The sequence below is a fragment of the Pyrus communis genome, chromosome 7 (assembly GCF_041283825.1).
Source record: "Pyrus communis isolate YQ-2024b chromosome 7, ASM4128382v1, whole genome shotgun sequence".
Taxonomy (NCBI): Eukaryota; Viridiplantae; Streptophyta; class Magnoliopsida; order Rosales; family Rosaceae; genus Pyrus; species Pyrus communis.
The window spans coordinates 28,394,187-28,406,986 of NC_142571.1; the positions used below are offsets into that span (position 1 = coordinate 28,394,187).

General features: G+C 38.8%; 2 protein-coding genes and 1 pseudogene across 4 annotated transcripts; 1 reads left to right on the forward strand and 2 right to left on the reverse strand.

Moving 5' to 3' along the window:
* On the forward strand, positions 1-1,961 carry CRR1 (Dihydrodipicolinate reductase, bacterial/plant). The gene is made up of 9 exons (XM_068475113.2): positions 1-215; positions 301-423; positions 502-576; positions 667-732; positions 824-919; positions 1,044-1,160; positions 1,354-1,446; positions 1,537-1,725; positions 1,841-1,961. The coding sequence occupies exons 1-9, from the start codon at positions 102-104 to the stop codon at positions 1,871-1,873; spliced, it is 906 nt and encodes a 301-aa protein (XP_068331214.2). The 5' UTR covers positions 1-101; the 3' UTR covers positions 1,874-1,961.
* A 1,201-nt stretch (positions 1,962-3,162) lies between these two features.
* LOC137734066 (putative transcriptional regulator SLK2) lies at positions 3,163-9,208 on the reverse strand. 3 transcript variants are annotated; one of them, XM_068473329.2, is made up of 11 exons: positions 9,032-9,208; positions 8,285-8,387; positions 7,136-8,136; positions 6,820-6,951; positions 6,578-6,626; positions 6,010-6,224; positions 5,852-5,920; positions 5,242-5,342; positions 5,050-5,143; positions 4,871-4,940; positions 3,163-4,318 (listed from the first exon to the last, which is right to left on the reverse strand). In XM_068473329.2, exons 3-11 carry the CDS (start codon positions 8,081-8,083, stop codon positions 3,429-3,431), a joined length of 2,568 nt encoding a protein of 855 aa, XP_068329430.2. In that variant the 5' UTR covers positions 8,084-8,136; positions 8,285-8,387; positions 9,032-9,208; the 3' UTR covers positions 3,163-3,428. The 3 variants fall into 3 exon arrangements, with proteins under 3 accessions (XP_068329430.2, XP_088553066.1, XP_068329431.2); XM_088696940.1 differs by having other exon boundaries at positions 7,136-8,174; positions 9,032-9,128; XM_068473330.2 differs by lacking the exon at positions 8,285-8,387 and having other exon boundaries at positions 9,032-9,133.
* A 1,963-nt stretch (positions 9,209-11,171) lies between these two features.
* LOC137734524 (uncharacterized) lies at positions 11,172-11,819 on the reverse strand (annotated as a pseudogene).
* Between the last annotated feature and the right edge of the window lie 981 nt (positions 11,820-12,800).

The window sequence follows — 12,800 nt, forward strand, 5'->3', positions numbered from 1 at the left end:
ATCCAACAAAACATAAACCTTATCTTTGAGAAACCAAACAAAATGGCTAGGCCAAAATCCTTATCTTTTACTTTGGGAATTGCTGAACTGAGAAAGTAGCCATGGCAGCGCTGAGCTGCAGATTTCATCACCCTATGGTCTGCAAGAATTATCGACATGCCAAAGCAAAACCCTCCATCTTTTGCTCAATGAAGCCGTCGCAAAACAACATCAAGGTGTTTAATTATATATTAATCGGGATTATATTAAAAATTAAACGATGTTTTTTTGCTAATACCTGATCTCCATGTCTTGAAATAGGTAATTATAAACGGAGCAGCGAAGGAAATCGGAAGGGCGGCTGTAGTTGCAGTGACCAGAGCTAGAGGAATGGAGGTGGCTGGTGCAGTGGACAATTATCTAGTAGGAGAAGATATTGGGAAGGTATTTTCATTCATTTCTTACTACATTGTACTTTTTAAACATATGAGGATATTTGATTTTTCCTTGTAACAAAATTAGGTGTGTGACATGGAAGAGCCTCTGGAAATACCGATAACTAACGATCTCACGATGGTCTTAGGTTCCATTTCACAGGTAACAAACTCAACGGTTGAATATTAATAAGCATATACATGCGTGTGATTATTCTGTCAACGCTTCTCAATCTTGCGTGAAAATTGGCAGTCTAAAGCATTGGGAGTAGTTGTTGATTTCACTGAGCCTTCGAAAGTCTATGACAATGTTAAACAGGTAATGTTCAACTACATTCATGTAGTATACATGATACATTAAAATCCCTGATTCTGTTTTCAAATTTGATTGATTATTTCCCTACTAGCAGGCAACAGCATTTGGCATGAGAAGTGTCGTTTATGTGCCGAAAATTAAATTAGATACAGTATCAGCATTATCTGCGTTATGTGACAAAGCCAGCATGGTGAGCACAGGGTGAGATGTACTTCATACAATAAGTTTTTAGAAGCTCTTTTGCTTTTCTTCCTCCTTTATCACAGAATTAAACCATACATTTGTCACTGATGTGTAGCTGCAACTGTGTTTAGGGTTGTCTTGTTGCGCCAACTCTGTCCATTGGATCGATACTCCTCCAACAAGCTGCAATTTCAGCATCCTTCCACTACAACAATGTAGAAATTGTGGAATCAAGAGCATCTGCAATGGTAAATTTGGTTCCTCATCCGTTAAAAATGGCAAACTCTCACTATCTTATATGTATGAAACCATATTACATATATATATATGTATGTATATATCTTAATGTGCCGATCGCTGTTTTCCCTTGAATATGTAACATCAGAAGCCTAGATATCCTACACAAGAAAATAATATGCTAAAGTTGCCCTTGGTAAACAGGATTTTCCATCATCAGATGCAACCCAAATAGCCAACAACCTGTCTAACCTTGGCCAAATCTACAACAGAGAAGATATTTCAACCGATGTTCGAGTAAGCTCAAGTACAATTTTTAGTCTATCGGTTCTAGTTTTATCCCATGGACTGGAACTCATTACTATATTTTTATCGTACGTGCATAAGGCAAGGGGCCAAGTTCTGGGAGACGACGGAGTTCGAGTGCATAGCTTAGTCCTTCCCGGGCTCCCGGCTAGCACAACAGTCCATTTTTCTCGTCTTGGGGAGGTTTACTCTCTGAAACATGACATCACAGATGTGCAATGTCTGATGCCAGGCCTCCTCTTAGCAATCAGAAAGATTGTGCGCATTAAGGTAACCAATTTATACATTTCTATCGCATCGCATCTCTTAAAAATTTTCAAGTACATATCCTGCTTCAACCGGATCACCGATTAATATCTCTTCTGTCTTTGTTTCTTTACTGCAGAACCTGGTGTATGGCTTGGAGAAATTTTTATGAACCTTCAGTCTCATTGATGTTAAACTCAACCACATACTTTCGACTCCCTTGTAACTTAGAAAAGAATGAAGATCGATTTTGTTAACTATCTTTCTTGCGTTATTCTCCATCGCTCATAGAAATCGGGGGACTGTCAGCATGAACAACTAACGGAGAAGTTATAAACTAGCCAAAATCGACAAGAAAAATAAAAACTAGTTGGAACGACGGAGATGTTATAGTGTGATACCGTAGTACCACGAGGCAATGCCCAATATGTGAAAGAGTAAAATGACCAGCTGATTTTGTTTTGGGGTCAAGGCTGCCATCGAGCAACAGCCTCTACTTCCGACTTCAGCTAGGCAAAACTTGTCCGAAAAGATTTGGCCAGCGAGTATGCACCGTTGATCAAGTCCACGGACGGCCAGCACGCTTTATGGGAATGTTATTTGCATGAACAAGGCAGCTGGGTTAATTACCATGTGGGTGATTTTGTTGTCGACAAGCCTAAAATGCCAATCAAGATCAAATTTTCGAAGGTCCAGGTTGATTGTACACACACCAAAGGTGGTCTCTGCTTGGACTCGGTGTTAATAACCCCTAACAAGTCGAGAGAATGACATACATACATGTGATAACTATTATTTGGAGAGATTTTTCAGTGTACCTTGAACATTGGCATATACGTTATATGTCATTATACAAATTGAGGGTACCTAAAAAAAATAAAAAGTTCACTTATATAATAACGTATGGCAAATCGCTCTGTGTTCCTAGCACATTGAAAAATCTTATTTGGAGAAGCAACCCTAACCAAAAGCATGCAATTTGTTGTGTTTGGCATCTTAATTTAGTGGGTAAGTGGGTCAGATAACATGTTTACATTTGAAGCAAAGTAGTGTGCATTTGTCTTTTCCACATTCTTTCGTGTTTAAATGTGAAGGGCTTCCCCAAAATAACGCATCGAAATGTCTTTTTCATATTCTCTTGACCTTTAACATGATGCTCTAAATCAATAATATAATGTCACGTAAAGACACTGACACATAAACAGTGAATCTATTTCATATAAGTTATCCTCCTATCTTTTGGCATCACGTCAAAGTCCACCAAATTATGTATTGAATAGGATCATACGGATGCCTAAAAGTAATACCAATTCGGTCTACCGGAGTGATGTAGCACAATGTGACGGGTCATTTGTGAGTAATCGCACTTGGGGTCAACGAATACACTAGAAAAACCGCTTCAGCATAACGTAAATGGTCGAAGACTTAAGAAACAAGAAACAAAACATGTAAAAGATCATATAACTGGGAAATTTAAAGCTCTTCTCAGACTTCTTTTGAATCCAATAGATTACACTTGCAAGACATGGAGACACATAAAACCCTCAAGAAACACTAAAATTCCTACTCAACTGAACTACTAGAGTACAAGTGCACAATGTCGCAACGATACTGAGACCAAAGCGAAAAAGAAAGGGGGTAGAAAACAGCCTTTAAATTGTCCTGTACAAAGATAAATCCCGGCCACATACCCAATGGGAGCCAATTTAGGCCAAATTATGTTACCGTCATGCCTTCCAGCCATACATGTTATCGTCAAGATTGCTGTTAAAAAAACCGTTCTCTGTGAATTCACGGGCAATGTCTTGTACCAGATCCTCTTGCAAGTGAAGGTTTGAGGGTAAATCCGGAGCTCTTTGGTTGTATGTGTTGTTACCACCACCACCTGTGGAATTGTCGCTGTTTGCAGTGGCTTTGAAGCTGTTATTCCTGCTTGGAGCAGGGCCGTGACTACCAGACACATTGGAGGTGGATGGTGCTGCCGCTGGATTGTTGCCTCCAAAACTCACTCCATTCCTCCCAACACTCCCATTTGCACTTGGACTGGGAAGAGATTGTTGTCCTCCTCCCCCGCTGTTATTGGACATCTCCTGTAGCAGTTGCTGGATCATCTGTTGCTGCAAGGCCTGATTACCCTGGGAGCCAGTTGAATGAGCTTGTTGTAGCAAGCTATTGGAACTAAGTGACCGCTGCTGCAGCTGCTGTGGCTGTCGCGAGGGTAGATGGGGACTTGACAAGGCACTACCAGGTAAGTTCTGCATGGATCCCGGTATTAATGCGGCGGCACCTTGGAATGTTGATGATGGGCTGTGGTTGGAATTATTGAAGGAAGAAGATGCCTCCTGTTGAAGAGAGTTTGCATTTGAATTCATAGAATTCTGTCTCAAAAGCAGATTCTGGTAAGCGGCTTGCGCTGAACCGCTCATAGCTCCACGACCGACCATCTGATGGTGGTTGTTCATTTGGTTATTCAGTCCAGGATGCAATGCCATTAGCTTATTGAGTGTGTTCCTGTCAGTAGGCAAACCCTGAGCACTTGCTAACTGCTCCATTTCCTGCATCTTTTGCATCTGGAGCTTGGCTGCGGTGGCATGCCGAGGATAAACCTTCAAGCCCTCTGCAATTGTCAACATAAATTCACCAAGAAAACAAATCATTATAAAAATTGTGTCGTAATAGTTGCTAGATAATTTAATATGCATCAATGGATGGATAAGAAACAACCGAGAAAACAAAAAACAAGCCAAGTACCCAATTCTTCACCACGTTAAAGATTGACTTGAATTAAAAAAATAAAGGCCATAATGAACTAAAGAAACAATGACGAAACTACTTCCTACAGGAAAAATAGGCAGGAGCAGACAGGTCCAGTGACAGGAGAATGTTAGAGGCTGCATCTCCATGAATATAATCAGCCATAATACTCAATGCATATTAGCCCAAAACTGAAGCCTCCACAAGATAATGCTTTACTCAGTGAATGACTTGATAAAGATACAAACAGTAGCAAGTAGGAGATCAGTTGGGTAATCGTGTCATGGTTTGTTTAAGAAGCTGTCTTAAGGTGGTGCTGGGATGTAAGTCGGAAGATGGTACCAACAATCAACTATCCATGCAAAGCAGCAGCACAGAGTTAGAAAATAACAATATGGGAAAAAGGGAAACTTACCAATTGGCCCAACTTTGTTCTCCCTGCAGAAGTCAACCAAGTCCTTCATGCTATTGACAACCTCTGAGATCTGTCAAAAGTTCAAGGTCAGCAACTAAGACAGAACTCGGAATAAGAGAATATACCTTAAATTCACTTCTTAGGTCAAAACTCATGTCCATAAATGCAATAGCATATACCTGCAAACACCTCACATATCTTTTAGAAAAACCCAGGTCATTCAACGACTGCAACTCCAAACTCTTTGCGAGCTGCCGTCCAGCTGTCAGCACCCTGGAGAAAGCAATCAACATCAGTGCAGCCCTTCAGAATCGAAGTCTAATACCCAAGAATTCAACAAGAGCAGTTCACTGATAGATTCATAAACTCACATATTGCTGTTTGTTTGTAGATCCTGCTGAGAAATCCCATCAGATCCACTTTCAGCTATTGTGCTTTGGCATTTCTGAGCAACTTGAACCAACTGATTCACCTGGAGAAAAAGTATGCTTCATAAGTGCAAGGCATAAAGTCTGCCCAATTTAACCTACTTTTATTTTCTGGTAAAATTTTGGTCTGTTTAATTAAATTGAATCACTGACCAAAAGAACACAAATATATTAGCAATGTTAGCGCTATTACCAAAATCAAACTAAGATGGTTCACTGGAAAACAATCAGATCAAGGAATAACACCAGTACAACCAATTTAACGTGTCTTAGAAGATTCCCAAGCAACCTTTATACAAACATAACAGTCTAAGAGTTAAACTGTCTTTCTAGGGCACATTTCTCATAACACATGAATTAAATCACTGGATATCACTACCAGTCATCATATTCTCACAATTACCGAACTCAAAACTGAGAGGTAAGGTAACAATCAAAATTAATGATTAGAATGAGAAAATTGCTTCTAGCTAATGCATCTATCCAGTTTAATGCATAAGTCAACCAACCAAATAAGAGGAAAACTTAAATTAAGGCACACATAAACCAGTACCTGTGGAGCAACCAACCTACGAGGAAGAAGTTCTTCATGTCGTCTTGCACAGAATTCCCAAGACAATATCTAGTAAAAGCATACTGTAAAAGGTTAGAAGCAGGTTATTTTCCAAGGCACAGAAACTAAAAGCCAAAATTAAGAATTTGTTCTCTTACCTTTAACTCTTGTGTAAATATGATACGAAGCTGACCCTCCCGAACAACACGAAGTTGCTCATATACACTCTCTTGAACAGCTTTCCCATACTCCAACATCATCACACCAGAAGGAAATCTACCTTCACGTGGCAAGTCCAAGAATAAAAGCTCATCAATGACTCCACTGCCAAATTTGATCTCATTAAGTCTGGGAAGCACTTCAAATGTTGCCTCTGTAACCATGAAAAGGAACTAGTTGGTTAGTTTCAGTTTACCAAATTATAAATATATCAAACATTGAAGGTGACGCCACAGAGATTTCTATATATTTCTAAGTTGCTTTGGCACAAAAAAGTTTTTCAGCAGACTATTGATAAAAAAATGATAGACTGTAAGAGGCATTAGAGGGTAGAAACCTCAAAATAAAATGATGGTAATGTCCATCTACACGGAAAAAGCATAAAACTTGGAGAAAGAAGCACCTTAAGACAAATAAAAAGCAAAAACTAATTGTCCCCTAAGACCGTTGGTCTAGTGTTGTAACCCTTGACTAAGTACAAATCAATAAAGCTTCAGATTTTCTTACCAAAACCCCTTCCAGATTTAGAACCACAAATGTCGCATTGCCACGCGTCCTGACCAAAAAGAAAGCAAATATTCTCATGTGCGAACCGTTGACATATGTTCAATCAGGCAGATAATACAAACACAAATTAACTATGAAGTTATAAAAATAGGAGTATCATTTGTAGGGACAGAGTCACTTATGATTATATGAGAAACAATTTAAATAACTGGACAGAAGAGTTAATTAACACGTATACTAACCATAGCAGCCTGAGGGAAAACACCAAGTGCGTGATGCCCAACATTATCATATAATGACAAGCACCATCTTTTCTTAGCACGAGGAGAGTAATACTCTGTAACAAACTTCCTCCAATAAGCAATACTATTGTCCTGTCAACAAAATTCACACATCATTAGATAAACAATGCTGACGGATAGATACTCAACAGGATAGGAACGTCTAAATAAGATATTTGTAACGAAAAGAAAAGCATATCTACAAACCCAGTTGAAATGGAAATGAAGAGAGAGAAAAGAAACAGCACAATGAAGTGCATTAAACAAGGGAACTCACAGCAGGCCGTTGCCGCTGATGATATAAATATTGCATCAGCCTACGAGCACATACACCACTATCATAGGGACGCTTAATGGAAGATACTGGCTGCATTGATTGTTGAAATTGCTGTTGTCTCAACTGCTGCTGTTGTTGTTGCTGTTGCTGCTGCTGCAACTGGGCTCTCTGCAGTTGAGGCATTGACTGCAAAATCTGTTGCTGTTGCCGTAATCTCTGCTGGTGAAGCATGGCTTGTAACTGCTGGGGATTCCGGCCTTGGAATTGCATTGGATCCTGTCTTTGCAGTAACTGTTGTATCACTTGCTGCTGCAGAATATCTTCCTGCTTGATATCCAGACGGGGTTTTTTCTGGACATGGGCCAAATTGTTTGGATCCTGAATAAAAGTTCCAGGTACTCGCGCTCCCATGGGAAGGGAAACCTGGCCAGTTTGGGACGTTGGTAAAGAAGTAGCACTTGAAGCCCCTTGCTGCCGTTGGTTTTGGTGCAGCTGATTCTGCTGCATTTGTTGAGAATTCTGGTCATGCTGAGAATTCTGTTGCACTACAGAAGACCCATCCATAATCGATGACCCCGACATGCTAATATTGTTGGAAGAGAATGACATGGGCGATGCTGGTAAGCGCATGTATGACTCGTTATTGATGCTTGCACTTCTTTGCAAATGGGGACCTCCAGAAAATACAGAGTTTGCATCTGTGACCAAAGAACTTGCGCCAACACTCGGACCTGAGTTCGCCACACCGCTCAAAACTGCATTATTCATGTCCCCAGAAACCGGACCGAGATTTGAACGCCCAGTTCCAAGAATGGAATTAGAAGAGTTCCCGAAAGATGAGCTCAAGTGTGAGTTAACTGCAAGCTGAGACTGCCCATCCCCTTGGAAGAAAATTCCAGAACTTGGTGAAGACTGAGCTAATCCTCCAGCCACACGAGAAGGCACCATAGGAGGCACTGCACTTTGGTGGCCAGAGTCTAAGTAGCTCTCCAGAGCCAGGCCTGACAGTATTTTTACAATACTTAATATGCTCAGCCCACTCAATAGATACAAAAACAAAATAAACAAGGAACTCTTAAAAAAAATATCTCAAAAATACAATATGGGCAGAGTCAACAATACAAATACATACAATTTCAGAACCCTCACCTCACTGTGTCAGTAATTTCACCAGTTATCCGATAAATATGTGACCCAAAAAGGTGCACGATATTTATTTTCTGTATGACCTTTCAACAATTTATCATGGGATCTAAGATAAACAAGAGGAAACAACACTATCAGCAGTAGAACAAGAACTAAAAACATAAACCAAACTAAATTCCAAACCAATACCATCCAGATAAGTAAATTAAACACTTACAACGAGCAAGAAACACGAAATCCAACCCAAACTAAAGCCCCCTATGGTTCCAAAATGTTGATTTTCTAGTGAGCCCCACAAAAACCCTAATTTCCAACCAAGCTACCCATGAAACAATGACATAAGCTTATCAGCCCCGAACCCAGCAATTTCTAGATGATCTAAACCCAACCCAGTTCAACCGAACCGAAAATTAACAAAACACAATTGAAACAATCAAACATTTAGCTCAATCTTTATCAATTAAACTGATAATTACAGACTAAAGATCGAACTTAAAGCAGCTCCAGCTCAATTTTTGAACAAAATTAAACTAGTAAAACTCATAATTAAGCAGAAAAACAGAAGATCGAGCAGCAGAAACGAAATTTCGAAGACCAAGTAGAACAAAAAATCAGTGAACTTTTTCCAGTCCAGAGATCGATCAGAGCATAATTTAATTAACCAAATTAATTAATCTGAACTAGAAGCAAAAATCAAACCAAAAAATTGAACAAGTAATCGAATTAGATAAATGCACGGCAGCTACGGACCTCAGGAATCGGGAGCTGTAAAAATCCGAAACGCTGCCTTACTTTGGAAACAAAAACCCGAAATTTGCAGAGAAATTTTAGAGTGAGAAAGAGAGAGGAAAGGCGTCGGAGGGCGCTGGTTATATACCTAGCGGGAATCGCAGAGGACGAGTGACCGGCTGCATCGGTGCCCTGCCCTACATCACCGGCTACGCTCGGTGAATCAAGGAACACGTGTTTCGTGATCGGTTGAGAATTGTGGTCGGTGAGATATCGGGCGATGTCAACGCGAGGATTAAGACACGTGGCGCAACCCGACTGGTTGTTTTCTAGGGCAATGAGGATATTACCTGGATTAGCCTGTTGAGCTCTGATGCGGTGCACCCGGTTGTGCGTGAGTTTGTCTACAGTCTTTGTCCTTCCCGGTAACGGAAACGAGGGCAAATGCGACAATTCGCACGGTAATTAAAGAAATTGGGGACACGTATGCGAATCGAATTGGGTGGATCTTTCCCTTTCCAGTTGTGTGTGATTTTACCATATTGGTTAACGGATTGGAAAGATTTTTCAATGTAACCGTTACATGGGTAATTTACTATGTATAACTATATAAATAGTAGATATGTGTGTTAAAAAATTAATAACTTAAAAAATAAAATTTCTCACTACTTACATAAAAATACGTATTGTACCATTCGTATTCTCATCAGAACAAAAAACTTTTCTACGGATAGAGACAGACCGTCTGCTTCTGCCACGTGTGGCTGACACGCACAATAGAACAAGGCCTCGTGTGGCTTATGTTCTGATTAATTTCGTTAAAAACTATGCATTGACTAATTTAACCCCGGGGACAGAAATACATGCGATGATGAATCCTAGGATTTTTTTTTTTTTTTTTTTTTTGTCAAAAAATCTTAGGATGTTTCAAGATGATGTTTCTTGCACAATATCATTATTTTTTTTACTACATAGATATTTTTACTAAAGAAATGAGAAGTTCAGTTAAGTCACACAATTGACATCTTAATTTGGTATTGAATTTATCATCCACGAGATTTGAATATAAGACCTCTTATTTCTTAATAAAAAAGAATACTATTATACCGTATTACTTAGTAGTATTGCATAACATCATGGTAATTGCAAAAAGAATGAAACCAGACAGTGTAGGTGAGGTGTCCTTTTTTCAAGGCCCAACAAAGTCAAGACTAGCGCCCAATATCAGCCCAACAAACTTTACTTGTTCTTATTATCTAATCATCGGTTATAAAGCCCAATCTGATGTAAGGAGAAATTTTTTATGAGTTTCAAAGGTGTGAAATTTTTTGTCATTCTATCGTACTGTACCATTATCATACCGTACCATATTGATTTTGTGCTTTTTTTTTTAGCCAAACAATAATACTACGGTAATTGTACCAAACCAGAGATATTTGGTATAGTATATGACAACAATACTAGATTTTTTTCGTATCAAAAGTTGGTACGAATGTTTTGATACTGTAACAGTAACAAACTCATCTTTATTTGAAAAACAAGCCGGTACATCACATCACTTGTTATAGTATAAGCAAAATTTGAACCCTCCTTCAAAGAGCATATGTTGAATATATTTGAAATCGGAAGCACAAGCTACGAATATTTTTGGAACAAATTTCTACGTTTCTCGTGTTGGTTGATTCTCCATAAATTGAACAACCATATTTCATTAGAAAAAAAAAAATAAAAGAATATCATTTCTCGTTAAAATTGAAGAAGCCAACAGCCACAATAGGAAAAGAAAATTGCAGCGACATTTTTAGGACTAGAACATGACTTAAGATACAGTGGACGGGAGAACATAATATGGCAAACATGAGAAACAAATTGGATAAAGCCTTTTCAGAGCTTAAAAGGTCGCTCAATCCAAATTGTAGGTCGATTGGCGATGTGCATTAGGGTCGTAATATCTTCTTGGTAAGGTTGCGAAAAGCTTTGATCCTTGACGTTATACACACCAAAATCATGTGATTTCAAGGGTTGGAAAGGTCCTTGACTCATGTAATCATGGTTGAAGTATATGGGCTGACATCTTGAATATTTCGAAGCCGCCAAAGCTATTGAAGAGTTATCACCAACGAAGAGAGCAACATCATCCAAGTCGTATATTTCAGTCCGCTCACCTCACACTCGTGATACTTGAGTTCAAAAATTCTGAATTGATAAAGCCAATTGTATGCATACCATCGGGGACAAAGGTCCATGTTGTATCTTTACCAGGTCTAATAAAAGCCAATTGACAGCATACCTCGCGTATCACCACAACAATGTAATTGTCTGCACATCATACAGGGTCTGCTGAAAGTATAGCTTTGTAGGCAAAATAGTAGCTGATAGACGAAACCCAATTCTTCAATGGTGGAACACCGCCGATGAGTGGAGGAAGGCGAATGATGGAATTTTCTTTCTTTCTCGTCCCCTTACCCCTAAAGAAGGGATTAACCAGGGTTACTACAGAATCCTTGTCCACATATATCAACCATCCCTTTGAAGAGCCGCAGAATGGCACGTTCGGAACCTGTACGTGAAAATCAAGGACCTTATTCTGCATGGCATCGCACAACGATCGTGTGCCTCTTTTTGCAGTCTGAATCATCAAGAGCACTGGAGTTGTCACCTTAGCGCGTTCATCGTAGTTATGCTTTGCTACTGAATACCACCACTTAAAAACAATGCTGAAACGCAAATAATCTTCTGGCGACTCCAATCTCTCTAAGACGGGATCTAAAAGGTGCTTATGCAAATTCTGCCAAACTACCGAAGCCATAGTTTCGGCTTTAGAAAACAAGAACATCTAACATCTTTTAATTGATCCAAATCAAAATGTGAGTATAAGATTGAGTATGAGAAATATGAGTGTGAGATGAGTATGAGAAATACTAACGTTCACATTTTTCTCTCGCTAATTTGATGAAACCAGGTAAATTCATACAAAAGACAAATTACAAGAAAGAAACACAATTGAAAATTCAAAAGAAAATTTTCATCATTACTACGGATCGGAGTGACCATGAAGATGTGTTTGCAACTGATACAAACAAACTTGCCTACGTACTCCTTCCTGTGAGCCACCTTTGCATGATTTGCAATTCCACCGTCTTTATTAAATTTTTTTCCACAATGGAAACATATTAATTTCTCAAAATCTTCGTGGACAAGCCGATTGTGTTTGTCCAAATCATCTCTGGTTGAGAACATAGAAGACCACAGATAGTGCACTCAGCCAAGTTCAAAGAGACAAATATTAGAAAAGGAAAACAAAATAAAATGCATGGGAGAGAGGGAAAAGAAAATAAATGCATATCATATAAACAAACGACCTTGAACTTTTGGAATTTGTATTCAAGTAAAAAGAAACTAGATGTTTTAAGTTTTGAACCTAAGCATAAATGATATGTTGCTACCTTGCCTATTATATAGGCAGGCATGCAAACTGATAGGATTTTTATCAGGCATGCAAATTGATAGGATTTTTATCACCTAAGGGATAAAAACATTTAAAAATACTTGCAAAAGTACAAGGTTATTGTAGTATAATTGCCTCAAGTAAGATCGTTCTCCACAGTGATTAATTTAAAAAGATCAAAGCGAAATCAATTCTCAACTAATTAATTAAAACAAAGTTTTTGAAAGAGGTGGTTTAATGACCTAAATTAAGAAAAACGAATTTAATTAAAAAGATTACTTTGCAACTTTAAAGAAGAAGAAAGAAACAATTTTTTAGAATTCCAAGTAAGAAAGTAGTAAG